Raw genomic sequence first — 15,946 nt, forward strand, 5'->3', positions numbered from 1 at the left:
TATCCAGTTCTTCTCGGAGCCTATTCATATCATTCAGATTTTTTACTGTCGAAAATTTTTTAGATCATCCACATAGAGTAAAAATTTAGCGAATGAAAAACAACTACTGACATCGTTAACAAAATAAAATTCAACGACCCTAAAATACTTCCTTGAGGAACCCCATAGGTAGTTATGAGATTCAGAAAATATGGCATCAATAGAGACTAGATACACACCGCCTGTTAGACAAATACGATTGTATCTTCTTCAAAAATACGTAATGCCTTATTATGTATCACGAACGATAGGCACCACGAACGATTCGTCTGTAGATGACAACGTCTCTGATTGCTTTTCGTCTTGCATCGATTATGTTCTAACCGTCTCGTTTGTGTTTAAACCAGATAGAGTGATGCCGCCGAACAAATTTTTGAAGGATTCCTCTGCAAACGAATCGTTCGTATTGCCTCTCGTTCGTTATACATAACAAGTAATTTTTAAGCAAAAAAAAAAACACCGGCTTCTATTCTCATATAAAAATTTAGGAGTACCGTTAATTTTTTCATGATCCAATGATCGGATCTAAACCAGATTAGTATGGGACCACCTCTGACACAATACCTTTCCGATGCAAAAAGAATTATCGAAATCGTTGACGTGGTCCAAAGTTATGCGGTAACATACATACAAAAAAAAATATTCCGACGAACAGATAACCTCCTCCGTTTTGGAAAGTCGGTTAAAAAGGCTGTTAATGAAATCCAAGATAAGCTGATTTACTAACTAATATACATATATCTAAAAAAACAGGAACACTTTCAAAACAAAAAGTCACTTCTACAGAAAATTTGTTTGAAGCATTTTACAGGTATATATAACGTAGGGCGGGTCAATTTGTATGCATATTCGGATTCTTCACAAAATTCTAAGAAAAAAATTTCTCCAGACCATAGCTCTAAAGTAAATTTCGAGCCTGCGTATTTTTAAAAGAAGATATCTTATATAAAAAATAAATTGCTGTCCGTTAGCCTCGCTAAGACTCGAAAACGGCTTGACCGATTTGAATATTTTTATTTTTTTGGTTTGTTTTTTATAATATCCGGATGGTTAAAACCAGAAAAAAGTGAAGAGGTGCCACCTGTTTAAAAATTTCAGTATAAGTAAATTAATGACATAAATTAGATATTGCAATATGGGTGTAAAAAGAAAGAGGTTATGAAGGCTTACAAGCGAAAATATATTTGAGGGGGGTTGCCAGCTGTTTTAAAATTTAATTAAATTAAATTGGTAAGATAAATATTGCAATATGGGTATCAAATTAAAAAGGTTTAAGAAGGCTTACTACTAAAAATATTTTTGAGGCGGGTTACCACCAATTTCGAAAATTTAATTCAATTAAGTTAATAAGATAAAGTATGTATTATAATATATGTAGGTGTCAAACGAAAAGTATTTGAAAATTATTGATTAAGAAATATTTTCTATAGGCTTGCCACCTACCTGAGCGGTACAAACTAAAAGCCATACTCGCAAATATTATTCAAAGCTTTTGAGGCTCGCATCAATGTGAAATACTGTAACTCCGTCAAGTTAGGCTTTATTGATGGCAAACAAAGTACTATCATGTTTGGCAATGATATCACCCCGTCGAACAATGCACTTAGCCTCGATATAAAAAGAGAACAAAAGCCGAAGTATTAGCCGAAGCAGTTCATACAAATGTCCCACAATTGAACTAACAAAAAAAATATGGCCTACAACTCTTTTATAGAAGCTTTTTACACTGGAGTAAATTTTAAACAAAAAACAAAACCGACTTCAATTCTCATATACGTTTAAGAGTATCGTTATTTTCTTCGTGGCCCAATTATCGGATCTACACTCAATTAGTAGGAGACTACCTCTGAGGAACCACCTTTCCTTTAAAAAAAGAGTTATAGAAAACGGATAACGTAGTCCAAAGTTATGCGCTAACATACATAAACATATTCCGACGAATTGATAAAATATGCAGATTAATATTTAATAAAGTGTTACGGATATATTTTTTTTAATACAAACCTGTGCTTGGGAGTTTATTGATACGAAAAATTTATTTCTGATATCTATTTAAAGAACCGCAAGATTGCACTACAAAGCAAATTACATATTTTTACTATTGTAACCGGAGAAGTTACTGTATGTATTTTTTTATATGTACAGTGTCGAACAAAAGTTTTGGCACAGCAAATTTCCGCATTACATATATGCAAAATTTTTAATTTATTTCCGATAATTTTTTATAAAAACATAGTTCGTAGTATGAAATTGTAGACCAAAACACATAAAAATCAAATTTGTAAACTTTGTGCAAAACTCAGGAAAATTCAATAAATCTGATTTTATGATTAACTATGTATTTATATTTTTTTTTGGTTTTAGATCCTTTTTGCTTTCAACACGAGGTATCTTTTTTCTACTTTCTACTTTCTATTGTCATAGCCATAACTCCCTCTCTATTTTTATCAATCAATCAATCAATTTTATAATTTTTTTTTCGGCATTTTTCCTAAGTACAAGTAGAGCTTTATAAAACTTTTATAACACTAAATGTTTATTAAGCTTAGGATTTTGTGTTATCCGGGCAGGCTTATTAATTTAACCAGAGAAAATATTTTCTTTATTAAGTTTACCCAGTTACCCATTTTAAACTGCTACCTGTACTGTATCAGCGGTTAAAACTTATTAAATTTTTATTTAAAATTTTCGGTAAGGAATAAGCGAGTGGATGAAAAATATATAACGTTAAGAACGACCCATATATGTGTATATGAAAGAACACACACATGCGACGACTCTAGCCATTGTGTGCCACTCGTTTAAATTATATCGTAACACTTTAGTAAATATTAATCCGTATATTAACTTAAGTAGTATATATTAAAGAATAGAAGATGACCCGGTGAACTTCATATCATCTATAATTTATTTGAATTTCACCTTGATCAATTATAACAAATCTTCAAAATGCTATACAATGAGATCACTAATACTGCCTGCTGTTATAGCTGATAAATGAGATGTGCCACGCCCATTTTTACAAACTCCTTTATATGCATATATCTTTCCAGAAGCACCTACCATAGGTAACTGTGCATTTCAAATTTCGAGTTCATATGACTATAATTCCGAAGTTAGAGCTGACTAAAAATTTTTTCGCCCCCCTTGGCGAGTTCCAATTTTTTACCCTATTATAGATCCAGGAGTCATGGCAATATTTTTTATTCGATTCTGTCCATCCGTTTAGGCTGCAACCTGGCACATACATACATACATACTCCCACAAATATATAGTAGATTTGCTGTGAAGCGCCATCTTGCGGTTCTTTAAATAAAAAATAGATATCAGAAATGAATTTTTCATATCACAAAACTCCGGAGCACAACTCTTTATTACAAAAAAAACATTCCTAACACTTTAGTAAATATTAATCTGATTATGGACTTAGTATTAATTAAAGATATTTTGTTTTAAAATTGCGCAGGCTCGAATTTGATTTTAGAGCTATGGTCTAAAGGGCTTTTTTTCTTAGAATTTCATGTAGAATCCGAATCTGATAGGAACGATGTCGAAAAAAAATTGACCCGCCCTAATGTAACGTTATAAGAACTAGTAGTTATAAAAAGATTTAGAGCGACGTATTTTACAAATGTGCCTTAATATGTTTTTGGAATAAAAATTACGCTCAAGGTCGCAGAATATTTTATCTTTAAAAGTTGGTTTATCCTGAAAGCACACCTCTTGGTAAGGTATCAAATTGGGTGGGTTCAGAAGGCGCAGCAGTTGAGCGCAATCGTTGCTAAAAACGTATTCCTATCACGCGTCTTCTGAACGGCTTGATACATTATCTGTCAAATTCAAAACACACAACATGTTGTCTCAAATAATTAGAAAAATATTACGATCATCTAACATGCATCTGTTCAGTTGATCATAAGTACAAAACAACGCGTTCAGAAGGTGCAATCGCAACAGTTACTGAGCTGTTGCGCCTTCTGAACGTGCCCATTATTCGTAATTGTTTGTAGAATACAATACATACTTTAAAAAATTTTTAAATAAAATGCTTCAAAAACTATACGCGATAAATCGAAAATTGTGAAAAGTAGAGCTACAAACTGTGAGTTACTTGCCATTTAGTTATTTTTCAGAGCACACTTTAGTTACTTACTACAAATTAAGTGTGCACATAAGTACTATTATTATTATTATTATTATTATTATGAGCCTTGAGCACTGCGACCTCTAGGGTGGTCTATTGTGCGTGGCCCTTTACCCTATATATGAAGGCTTTTAATATAAGCTAGCACTTCGGTGGGCTTTTTGTTCCATATTTCGAATGGATTATGCGTCTAGCGAGAGCAACACATTCACAAAGGATGTGCTCTGGCGTTTCTTCGTCCATCTCACAGAAGCGACAGACGCTCGTGTCTGAAAGATTCATTTTACTGAGGTGATAACGCAGGGAACAATGTCCCGTGAAGTACCCAGTGAGAGTTCGAAGGTCCTCCCTGCCTAGATTTATGAGCTTTTNCATTCCAGGTGAGTGTCTTATCTAGCCACACCCCCAGGTATTTTGCTTCATTTGAGAGCCCTATTCTAGTGCCGCCCAGAGTCAATTCTGTCATGGATAACTTTTTCCTCCGGGTAAACGGAACCAGAATAGATTTAGTAGGATTAATGGATATCCTTTGGTGTCACACCATCTTTGCGTAATGCGCAGGGCTTGTTGCATGCGGTTGGAGATCGTTTCGTCATGCAGCCCTGTTACACAAATTACCAGATCGTCTGCATATCCTTGTGTTTCGAAGCCATGGTCGTTCAGTAGGTACAGGAGTTCGTCTATAACCATAGTCCACAGAAGAGGAGAGAGTACACCCCCTTGAGGGTAACCGCTTGTGGCTGTAATCGATTCTTTCGTGCCTCCCAGCTCCATCCTGATCTTCCTTGTTTTTAGCATAGAAAGCACCCAATTTATTATGATGGGGCTCACTCCCTTGCATATCAGGGCATCTCTTATTGCCCTGTATGACGTGTTGTCAAAAGCCCCTGAAATGTCAATGAAGGCACAAAGGGCTATGTTCTTAGACTCCAGAGCCTTTTCGATTTTCGATGTAAGGCTGTGAATGGCAGTCTCAGTGGACTTGCCTGGTTGATAGGCAAATTGGTTCTTTTTCAGTGGTCGTTCCGCTAGGTTGACTTCTCTGATGTGTTGATCCAAGATTTTCTCCATGCCTTTTAGGAGAAAGGAGCTGAGGCTAATTGGTCTGTAGGATAAAGGCATTTGCTCCGGTTTACCTGCCTTCGGTAAAAATACCACCTTAGCCTCTGTCCATCTACTGGGAATGTGACCCAGTAGGAGCGACGCTCTGTATAGTCTGGAGAGGACTGGGGCTATGTAGTTACTTCCTTGTTGGAGTTGACAAGGATAGACCCCATCTGGTCCTGGTGATTTGTATGGGCTGAAGGTAGATACCGCCCATTGCACTCTTTCTACCGTGGTAAGTTTAGTTGCAAGGCTTTGCTCTCTACCAGAAGTGCGTGCTGGGACACCCAATTCCGGTAGATAATAGCCCGCTTTGCAGTGAGTGTCTAGCAGAAGTCTGCAAGTCTCTCCCGGATGCTGAGTATAACTACCATCTGGTTTCTTTAGAGTGCCGATCGTATTTTAGTGTTCCCTATTTAGAGCTTTTTGGAGGCGTACTGGCTCTGGGAGGCTCTTCATTTCCTCGCAGTGGTTTCGCCAGCTAGCTCTTTTGGATTTCCGCAATTCTTTGTTGTAAGAAGTTAGTGCAAGTTTGTACGGATTCCAATCACCCGTATTCTTTGCTCTATTGAATAGTTTTCTGGCTTGGCATCTCATTTGCTCAAGCTTCTTGCTCCACCAAGGCACATCACGTTTGGATTTTACCTTTCCTTGGGGACAGCTACTATTGAAAGCTATTCCAATGTCTGAATGAAGCTGTTCAGCTTCAGTCTCAAGCTCGTGCGCAGTCGTAATTTGACCACCATGGCTGTTTCCACCTTCTTCCATGATAAAGCGAAAGAATTCCCAGTTCGTTTTTCTGGGATTTCTAAAAACTAGTTCATGCTCAGGAAAGTGGCCAATGTCGAATTCTATGTGCATATGGTCCGACATTGATACCTCCCCTGAGACGCGCCAGTTTGTGACAGACGCTGCCATGTTCTGACTACTTAGAGTAAGATCTAAGACTTCCCCTCTAATAGCGTTCCTGAACGTTGGTTCATTGCCATGGTTTATAATACTTATATTATAACTACTTATAAACTCAAGGAGGTACTCACCCCTTTTGTTGGTGTCGGTGCTCCCCCAGACAGTGCTATGGGCATTTGCATCACAGCAGAGGATCCAGGGTATACCACTCTGCCGGCAGTGATCAGTAAGCGTCTTTACCTCAGGTGTCGGGGCTATCTGCTCCTCACCCGGGAAGTACGCGGAGGCAAGTACTGCCTCTTGCACTCCCCTAGGAGTCGGAATTTTGGACCATACCGCAACGAGATCTGCCGTAATGAACTGTGAAAGAGGGAGAAACGTTAGTTTGTTACATAATAGCATCGCCGCTCTTGGGCGACAGCTGGCGGCATAGATGATCTTACCGTCCTTTATATTAAGGCCTTTGACGTCACCTCTTAATATCCAGGGTTCCTGGATGAAGGCTACACCTAAGCCTTCGTTTGTGAACCTCCTATGTAAAACATCTGATGCTGCTTTCGCGTGGTGAAGGTTCACTTGGAGGCATTTAATGTGCCTCAGATTTGTGGAGTTTTTGGGGTGAGGTGCCATTACTTCCGGTCTTTTCGGCCGCGAGCAGCCACCTTCTTCCCCCTGTTTCCCTTCAGCAAGACCGCTTCTTCGGCCGTCCTTGCATCTCCCTTGCCTTTGCGGCTGGACATAGCCGCTTTGGAGCTGCCATGTAGTGGTGGCCGTTTTGCAGGCTTTGGGGATGCGATGGGTCCGACGCTTTTTTGGGCTTCTTCCAGCACCTGTTGTAGGGTCGGGCATGTTGTTGTTGCTGTTTTCGGAGGCGTTGTTGGAGCTTTGTATGCTACGTGTAGCTCTGTGCCAACCTCCGATGACTTCTGCTGCACTTGCGTGTCATTGGGTAGCTGCCTGGGAGCTACGATGACGTCTTTGGAGCAGCAAGGTTGCTCCTCCGAGTTAGGGTATTCGGTGTCGGCGGCATCTTTGTCTACCACGGGCATCGATGGTTTGGCTTTCTCCCAAAGTTTTACTACGCCAAAGCCATCGTTTACCACGTTCCCGCGGTGCTTTAGCGTGTCCGCTGATAGCGGGTCAACTGCAATGGTGATTTCCGCCATTGTTGACCTGCGTACTCGATTCAGAATGCGCCAGTCCGGAATTCTCAGGCCGTCATTCTGTGCCTGAAGCAGACTGAGCGCATCCTCACTGGCAGAGCTGTCCAGCTCCGGGAAGAGTCCCACAAGAATGATGCGGCGAGGTGTTTCTGCCTCCTCGACCACTTTCATCTTCGCCCCCTTCCATGGTGCCAGCTTTGGAACAGTGTTCCGTATCCACCCCGCGGTCGCAGCATCTCTGCAACTGATGGATAGCCATCCCGAGTGGAAGGTGCAACCCTTGAAGATAGGCTTTACAGCGCTAACTGTGTTGCTCCTGACCGCCCTGAGGATGGCATTTTGGATAGCTTTGAGCTCATCCGTTGACCACACTGTGATTGGATAGTCCTCTAGGACTAAACCCAGCTTCACTCCGCACAGTGCATCCCTAAATGAAACTGGCTCCCCGCGACAATCTGCAGGTGCATGCGGCACAGTTGCCTCACCGGTGGGCACAGATGCAGTCCCAGCTGGCCTGCCCCCTGCAGATCTCTCACTAGATTTGGCAAATTTCTTCGGAGATCGCCTCTGCGGGGTAGAGCTATCAGACCTAGGTCTTTTTTGGAGAGTTTTTTTCCCTCCGTGGTGGGCCAACGGGTTCTTTGGCTTTTTCTCTAGCCTGCTCATAGCTCATTCCCTTTTCTATGTACCGCTTGAGGCGTTTCCGACCGGCTCCGCTAAGCCGCTCCCGCTCTCGAGCTTGGTGAGATGGGTTGTTCACCGGAGAGGCAAGCAACTTCTGCTCATCCTCCGGCGAGATATCAGATAGCGTTCTGACGGGACTTGCATCCTGTCTCACGCTAGTATCCACCATCTCTACGTCATACGAGGGACTATGCGCCCCCAGTAGTTCTGTAGCGATGGTTTCTGTTTCGACAGAAGTCGAAAGGCCAGCATTGGCCATTGTTTGGAGCTGTGCAGCTCCTTCTGGCTTTTGATTTATGTTGTTGTTACTATCCATGTGTGGCCCACGAGTATGGGGGAAGGGATGTCAGCTGGGACATAGCCCCCAATATCCCGAGCAAGACTTCTTACAACCAGAGGGCGCCAGGTATCTGGAGGCCACCGTTATAAGACACACTTACGTAGTGCCATTCCTCCCATAAGCACGGTACGAATGGCACTCGGAATTACGGGTTTTATCGAGTTGTCCTCTCTAGATCCGCCATATTCAGTAAAAGCAGGGGCACCTCTCGCAGGGTGTGACTCGTCGCCACGTATGGTCGGTCTTGAGCCATCCGCCCCTGACCCAGAACATTACAACACGTATGAAGCAATATCAAGAGCCTTGACCTTGCTTCAAAAACTATACGCGATAAATCGAAAATTGTGAAAAGTAGAGCTACAAACTGTGAGTTACTTGCCATTTAGTTATTTTTCAGAGCACACTTTAGTTACTTACTACAAATTAAGTGTGCACATAAGTACTAAGTGCCCATAAAATTTCAAACCAGTATATGGTGTTCTTCAAAAGTTATGACATAATTAATTTTTCACCTCTTAAAAATTACACAAAAAATTCACTTGTTTTAAATTATTTTTTGAATGAAAACATCTATAATCCAAAAGTTATGCATTAACTTTATTCAAAATTTGTTTGAGGCTTCAATAAACATATAAATTATATTAAAAAGCATCCAGCTTGCTATAGTTTACAGCAATGAAAATAAAGCTAAATAACACAAAATTTACCTGTTTTTTAGATTTGCCCATACGCTATCAATCTGATACTGCTAATTTTCAAGTTAAAAATATACTTTTTTTTTACGAAAAAAGATACCATCGGTAAGCACGAGTATTTCTGCACCATTACCTCAAAAAAATTGTTTTTAAATGTGACCGGCTTTTGGTAAACGAGCGATGTAAATTTGATAGCATCGGATAATATTTACATATTTTTTACTATAGTTGCATGAATTTTCAGCTCACTTTTTCTCTTCACTTGTAGCTCTAAAAATGTGCACAAATTGAGCACAAGTTACTTATTTCTAGCACAAGTTAGATTTATAATAAATCCAGATACTTTGTGTGTATTTTGAAAAAAAGTATTGTTATGAAATATCAGACTTATTTCATGTGTTTTGTTTTTTGTCTATTTCTTCCGCTGACGTCAAAAAATGCCGACTCCCAAATCTATGACGGCAAACACTTAAGGTACACCATTGACGAGTCAAGGTATTGACATAGGCAGTAGCAAATTAACCGCTGGCATGGTTTCATTGGCTTTTAACAAAATACCGGTAAGCATATATACAGCATAAATATTCATACGCATATTAACTATTTTTTAGCTTATTATTTTTGCTACTAACCATAGACCATATTGGGCATGCCTTTTATAATAACAAACAAAATTGTGTCTTTGTTTAATTTTTTGAGCAAGAAATACCAAACAGAAATTTTTCTGAAAATTCGGAACAAAATGTTTGAAATCTTGACGAATCATTGTTAATTTTTCGAGTTTTTGTTTGCATTTGAAACTTGAATTTACATATATGGTTTTGGTATAAAATAAACCATATATTTATATATATCTTACCACCCTGTCGGAAAAATTAACCAACACCAACACACAAAAAAAAATATTATTTAATAATAAAAAATTAATTGCCAAAACTTGTTTATGTGTGGGCCAATTTCAGATGAAAATTTAAATGGCCCTGAAGTTTTATTTTGGATTGTTATTTAACTGCCATTTAGCTGCCGTAGGGTTTCAGATAAACTTTATTTAAATATGTCAAACAAGTGACAACGCTGCTGCTTGTTCCTTGAAATTGTTGTTGCATTTGTTTGTCTGTTTAATTTTCTGCTGAACAGCTGATTGTTGTTTGGTACAAAAACAGGGTTATATATCTCATATTTAAAAAGCTAATTTGTGCCATTTAAGTGCGGCCGCTGTGGAGTAGTGGTAAGCAATGCGCGCTTCCACTCCGCAGCACCTGGGTTAAAACCCTGGTCAAAGCAACATCGCAAAAATATAGGATAAAGGTTTTTTCTTAACAGCGGGCGTCCCTCGGCAGGCAATGGCAAACCTCCGAGTGCATTTCTGCCATGAAAAACAGCTTCTCGTAAAAATACAATCGCCGTTCGGAGTCGGCGTAAAACTGTAGGTCCCTCCTCTTTGTGTGACAACATCAAGGCGCACACCACAAATCGGAGGAGAAGCTCGGCCAAACACTAACATATGTGTAAGCGCCAATCTATTATTATTATAAGTGCAGATTAAATATGTGATCTTAAAAGAAATTGGGCCTTATAGTTGTGATAAGCATTATTTCTTTTGTTTACAAAAATTTTAACCAAACTTTGCTTTTGTTTTTGCCATTAAGAACAAAAAAAAAAATATCTGTATTTCTTGCCAAAAAAACACCAATCAATTTGTTTTTTTCTAAATCATAATGGCAAACTTTCTACAATGAAAGCCAATTCTAATGGTATCTACGCGAAAATTGTATACTCACTGTATCTTCAAAATCTGCCCAATATACATCACAACAGATTGTCGGATATCAAAGACTCGGTTGCTCATTTTTAATCACATCGCCGCCAAATGCCTCATACCCAATTGTTTCAAAGGCTTATTCTACATAAGGTTAAATATCTCTGGTTTTGTGTAAGATGAATGTTTTTCCATACAAAGATGGGGTGCTATCGTAAAACAGTCTTTTTAATCACGGAGTAGGTCATTCAGTTTTTGCAATACTGAAGTTTGTTTTCCATTTTCATAGATTTTTAGCGTCCTATTTTCATATTCTGCCACCGGAGGGAAGATCTGAAATACTTTGACAAAATGTATGGAGAAAGTAAACCATCTAACGTACACGTGCTATTCAAATATCTATAGAAATTATGAAAGCAAGTCTGAATGCACTTGATTTATGTGTAGGGTTGCCAGATTTTTGTTCTCAAAATTCAGTACTTTCGGCTTTTTCAGCGCTAAAAAATCAGTACATTTCAGTACACATTTGTTAGATGCAACAATTGGACAATTCAATTCGTTTATTAAACCAAAAATAAAAATAAAATTTATTTTTACATATTCAGGTACATATATGTACTTCTTCTTCTTCTTTATTGGCGCTGTAACCGCCTAAGCGATTTTGGCCGAGTCCAAAACAGCACGACAGTCATTTCTCTTCTGTGCTAACTGACGCCAATTGGAAATGCCAAGTGAATCCAAGTCCTTCTCCACCTGGTCTTTCCAACCCAGATGAGGCCTTCCTCTTCCTCTGTTACCAGCATCGCGCCCCGCGTTGAATATTTTCAGAGCAGGAGCGTTTCGAACGACATGGCCAAGCCAGCGGAGCCGTTGAATTTTAATTCGCTGCACTATGTCTATATCGTTGTAAAGCTCATACAGCTCATCGTTAAATCGTCTGCGATATTTGCCATCACCAACGCGTAAAGGCATGATGAGTGACTTATAAAGCGTGATCTTTGTACGACGAGAGGACTTACTTCTCAATTGCCTACTCAGCCCAAAGTAGTACTTGTTGGCAAGAGTGATTCTCCGTTGTATTTCAATGCTGACATTATTATTGGTGTTAATGCTGGTTCCCAAATAAAAGAAGTCGTCTACTTTTTCACACTAGGGCGGGTCAATATTTTTTTTTACTATGTGCGTAAAGCTTAGGAGGACTATACATGAAATTGTAAGCAACTTTTCCGAAGAGACCACGATTTTAAAATCAATTTGGAGTTTGCCAAATTGCGAAAATAGGTTTCGAAGAAAATGTGAAAATTTTCACTGTTGCGCGCTCTAGTGGAAGTTTTGAGAAAAAGCTATGTGCAGAAATGGATTCCGCATACCAAAAAATCACCTATAGCTACGGTGACCAGATTTATGTGGACAAATAGCGGGACTTTTCTAAAGCATCGAATCCGAACATACAAATTTGTTTTATTTAAAACAAAAAAGAGAAAAAAATTAAACATGATCACAAAAATGTATACACACAATACATATCTACAGCTAATATTTTTCATATCGATGGTTTTTTAGGGGATCAGTATTATTTTTTATAATTTTATTGAATTCAAGTTAGAATCGGTAAAAAAAAACTTTAACAATGAATTACAAAAACCTTAAAAAAAAATATAGGCATGAATGATAGATGGCAATATAGCGAGAGTACCAGTTTGACAGAATAAAACATAACCAATATCATAGAAAATAAGGATGCTGGCTATGTTTATGGCTCCTTTATATTCCATGCTAGTGTTGCCAGATTTTTTTTCAGTCATACCGGACAAATGCATAATTAATACGCGATTTACAAACATTTAACGGGGCAAATGAGAAATAACGGATTTTCTTTAACTGCGATCCATATATTAACAAGGTGATCCATTTCAACGAAGTAATGTTCAGATTAGTTATGACAACACTTTTTAATTTTAACAAAAAATGTAGGTACGTAGACATATAATTGACAAAACCATAAAAACAAAGTAAGAGATACAATTGCGGTCAAAATCATAGCAGAAAAATTTAAAATGATGCTGTTGGAACTTTTCTTTATCTATTTATTGTTAATATTTTTCATTTAAAATATGGGTCGATCTACATCAGATACCACGTAAATAAAAGTTTCAAAGCTTGCACAAAGTTTATAAAAACTAATTACAGTATATTTTGCTTTGCTGCCTTTATGCTTAAGTGCACATTTAAGATACCTACCCCAAAATGCGCATCAGCGGCATTATTTTTTACATTTATAAGGAAACTGCTCCGACAGATGCATTCAACATACCTGCACATAAGCGATACCTGCCTTAAAAATTGTGCAAGTATTATCAATTATCAAAGAAAGTATTACGTTTACCTGCACTGACTCTACACTTACCCTAATTTGACCAGGTTTTGTTTATTTTTCTCTCCTCGCAGAACAACGAAAACCGCTATATTTTTATGTAGTTATATAGGTAATTAGATACCATTCGGAAAAAATTTCGCTTGCAGTAATTTCTACGTGATAGGTGCTACTCCATTATTTGGTTTCATAGGGATTCGGATATCTTCCTCATTGAAGTAGCAAAGAATATTCGCTTAAGTTCTTTTTTCGGTTAAGCGCACAAGTTTTTCGTGTAAAGATAGATGGGCAGCTTAGCAAAATATACTGTAAATGCCATTTTCGATCTACCGAAAAATGTCACCTTCTTTTTGCCCTCTGCGTACAAATACTAAAAAGAGGGCAATGAGAAGGCAGCACTTTTTGTAGAAAAGAAAACGCCAAAAGTTAAAAAATTATTCATCAAAATTTCGATTTTGAGTATGCAGCTGATTTTAGTATAATAAGTGCCTTTAAACTAAGTCGCTAAAAATGACCATTAATTTTTTAGATTTTTTTGTAGAGGGTGTTGCACATTTTCTTTCTTATAAAAGTCAGTTTCTTTTACAGAGTTGCATGCAATAATGCTTGCTAATGACGTACTCACAAAAGCCGCGTTAAAGCATGACCATGTTGAGCAGAAATTTACAGGTTGAAATGAAAACTGAAACTGTCGAAAAATCTTATCCCGGAGGAACATTTCAAATTTTGCAACGCATTTGTTCTCTTGCTCTCTTTGACAACGAAAGTGCTGCCAAGTTTGTCGAAAAAGTTGGTTTCGTGCCAGAGTACAGGAGACTCTTATTAAATTATTAAAGAAAAAACTCGAAATCGGGATTTAATCGCTACAAATATGAAAAATCAGCACACTTATAAGTTCCGACTTTTAAGAAATATTCACCAGGACAATTTTCTCAAAATCGGCACTGTCCCGCTAACATCGGTACGAATAGTCACCGTACTTATAGCATGTTTTTATACAAAATTTAAGCACTTCTTTACGACACTGCAGCAAAATGCTAAGAAACTAGGGCTGCCAGACGTCCCGGTTTTCTCGGACATGTCCCGGGTTTTAGACTATTTGTCCCGGTGTCGCGGTCCAACCTTAAAATGTCCCGGGTTTCGTTTTAGTGTCCCGGTTTTTGAGTTCAAAAATCACTACACTAAGGGAAAAAACACGTTGTAATATTCAGAAAAATGTTATGAATTCACTGAGGGAAATAACGGATAGTAAACATGAATATTTTCTATTTGATTATCGTTTAAAAATGTTCGTATTTCAAAATAATACTTTCATAACACGCACGCGTGGTGTTGATTCAAACTCAACATTTAAATGCACATTTACATGTCTGGCTGTAGCTGAGTGCGCGACGATGCTTGCCATAATTTGCTAATTTCCAGAGGGTCAGGGTTCAATTCCCATTACAACCAGCATGGAATTTAAATATTTTTTTAACTTAATTATGAAAAAGCAATCGGTAATTGCAAATCCCTTCATTTTAATATGGGCGTATTTGAATTGAATATTTCTATACTAAAGTAATCAGTGCACCGGTTTAATTTGTGATATAGTCACATTTCGAGATAGTTTCGATGGCTGAGTGGAAGATCGACCTATCTCGGCAGCCATGAAACCTAGAGTACTTATAAGTACAGTGCCGTACAAAATTATTGGCTCTTTAATCAGATCACAATTTCTAATCAGATCTTTTAGAAAAATTTTTAAAATGTAGCTTTTGAGCCAATTAATAAAGTGCAAGTCTGAAGTTGCCAGCAAATTTCGTTGATTTTTAGCATTTATTTTTCTTTGCTGACAGTGTCTTCCATATAAAAAGAATTATCAAACATAGTTTATATGGAAGAAACTCTCAATAAAAAGAATACCAAAAATCAACTAAAATTTAATGGGCTGAAAAACTTTATTTTAAAATTTTTTATAAAAAGTCTGATTAGAATGTTGTAAATTGGTATGCAAATTTATTGAATTTTCCCGAGTTTAGCACAAAGTTTAACAATTTTATTTTTATGTTTTTTCATATATTTAGTATAAACTTTATTTTTATAAAGAATAAAGAAGGTTCATGCATTGTAAAAAATTCTCTGTGCTTTAGTTATGATAAGTTGTTTTGTTTCGTTGGCATACGTTGTAATGATCTCATGTTTTTATGTTTTGTTTTTGTCTGTCAAAATAAACNTTCCCGAGTTTAGCACAAAGTTTAACAATTTTATTTTTATGTTTTTTTCACATATTTATTATAAACTGTATTTTCATAAAGAATAAAAAAGTTCATGCATTGTAAAAAATTCTCTGTGCTTTAGTTGTGATAAGTTGTTTTGTTNAAATTCTCTGTGCTTTAGTTGTGATAAGTTGTTTTGTTTTGTTGGCGTACGTTGTAATGATCTCATGATCTCATGTTTTTATGTTTTTGTTTTTGTCAGTCAAAATAAAATTTCCCTACATCCTTTCGCACGTCGAAATGAAAGAGAAGGGAGCGAGAGGCCCTCCCTAAAGTGTCCCGGTTTGGCAACAGAGATATCTGGCAGCCCTATAAGAAACCCATTTTCGCAATATGCCCAAATAAGACTATATAACGGGTGATTTTTTTGAGGTTAGGATTTTCATGCATTAGTATTTGACAGATCACGTGGGATTTCAGACATGGTGTCAAAGAGAAAGATGCTCAGTATGCTTTGAAATTTCATCATGAATAGA

General features: G+C 37.6%; 1 protein-coding gene across 1 annotated transcript in view; it reads left to right on the forward strand.

The window, feature by feature from the left end:
* Nucleotides 1-15,946, forward strand: part of LOC108360285 (uncharacterized) — a 139,000-nt gene that overhangs the window by 59,709 nt on the left and 63,345 nt on the right. The window contains exon 2 of the mRNA XM_017612498.1: nt 9,554-9,639. Within this exon, the coding sequence (XP_017467987.1) occupies nt 9,554-9,639 (86 nt within the window). The remainder of the gene's footprint in view (nt 1-9,553; nt 9,640-15,946) is intronic.

The sequence above is a fragment of the Rhagoletis zephyria genome, unplaced genomic scaffold, assembly GCF_001687245.7.
Source record: "Rhagoletis zephyria isolate East Lansing unplaced genomic scaffold, Rhagoletis_zephyria_1.1 Rzeph_scaffold_00552, whole genome shotgun sequence".
Lineage (NCBI taxonomy): Eukaryota > Metazoa > Arthropoda > Insecta > Diptera > Tephritidae > Rhagoletis > Rhagoletis zephyria.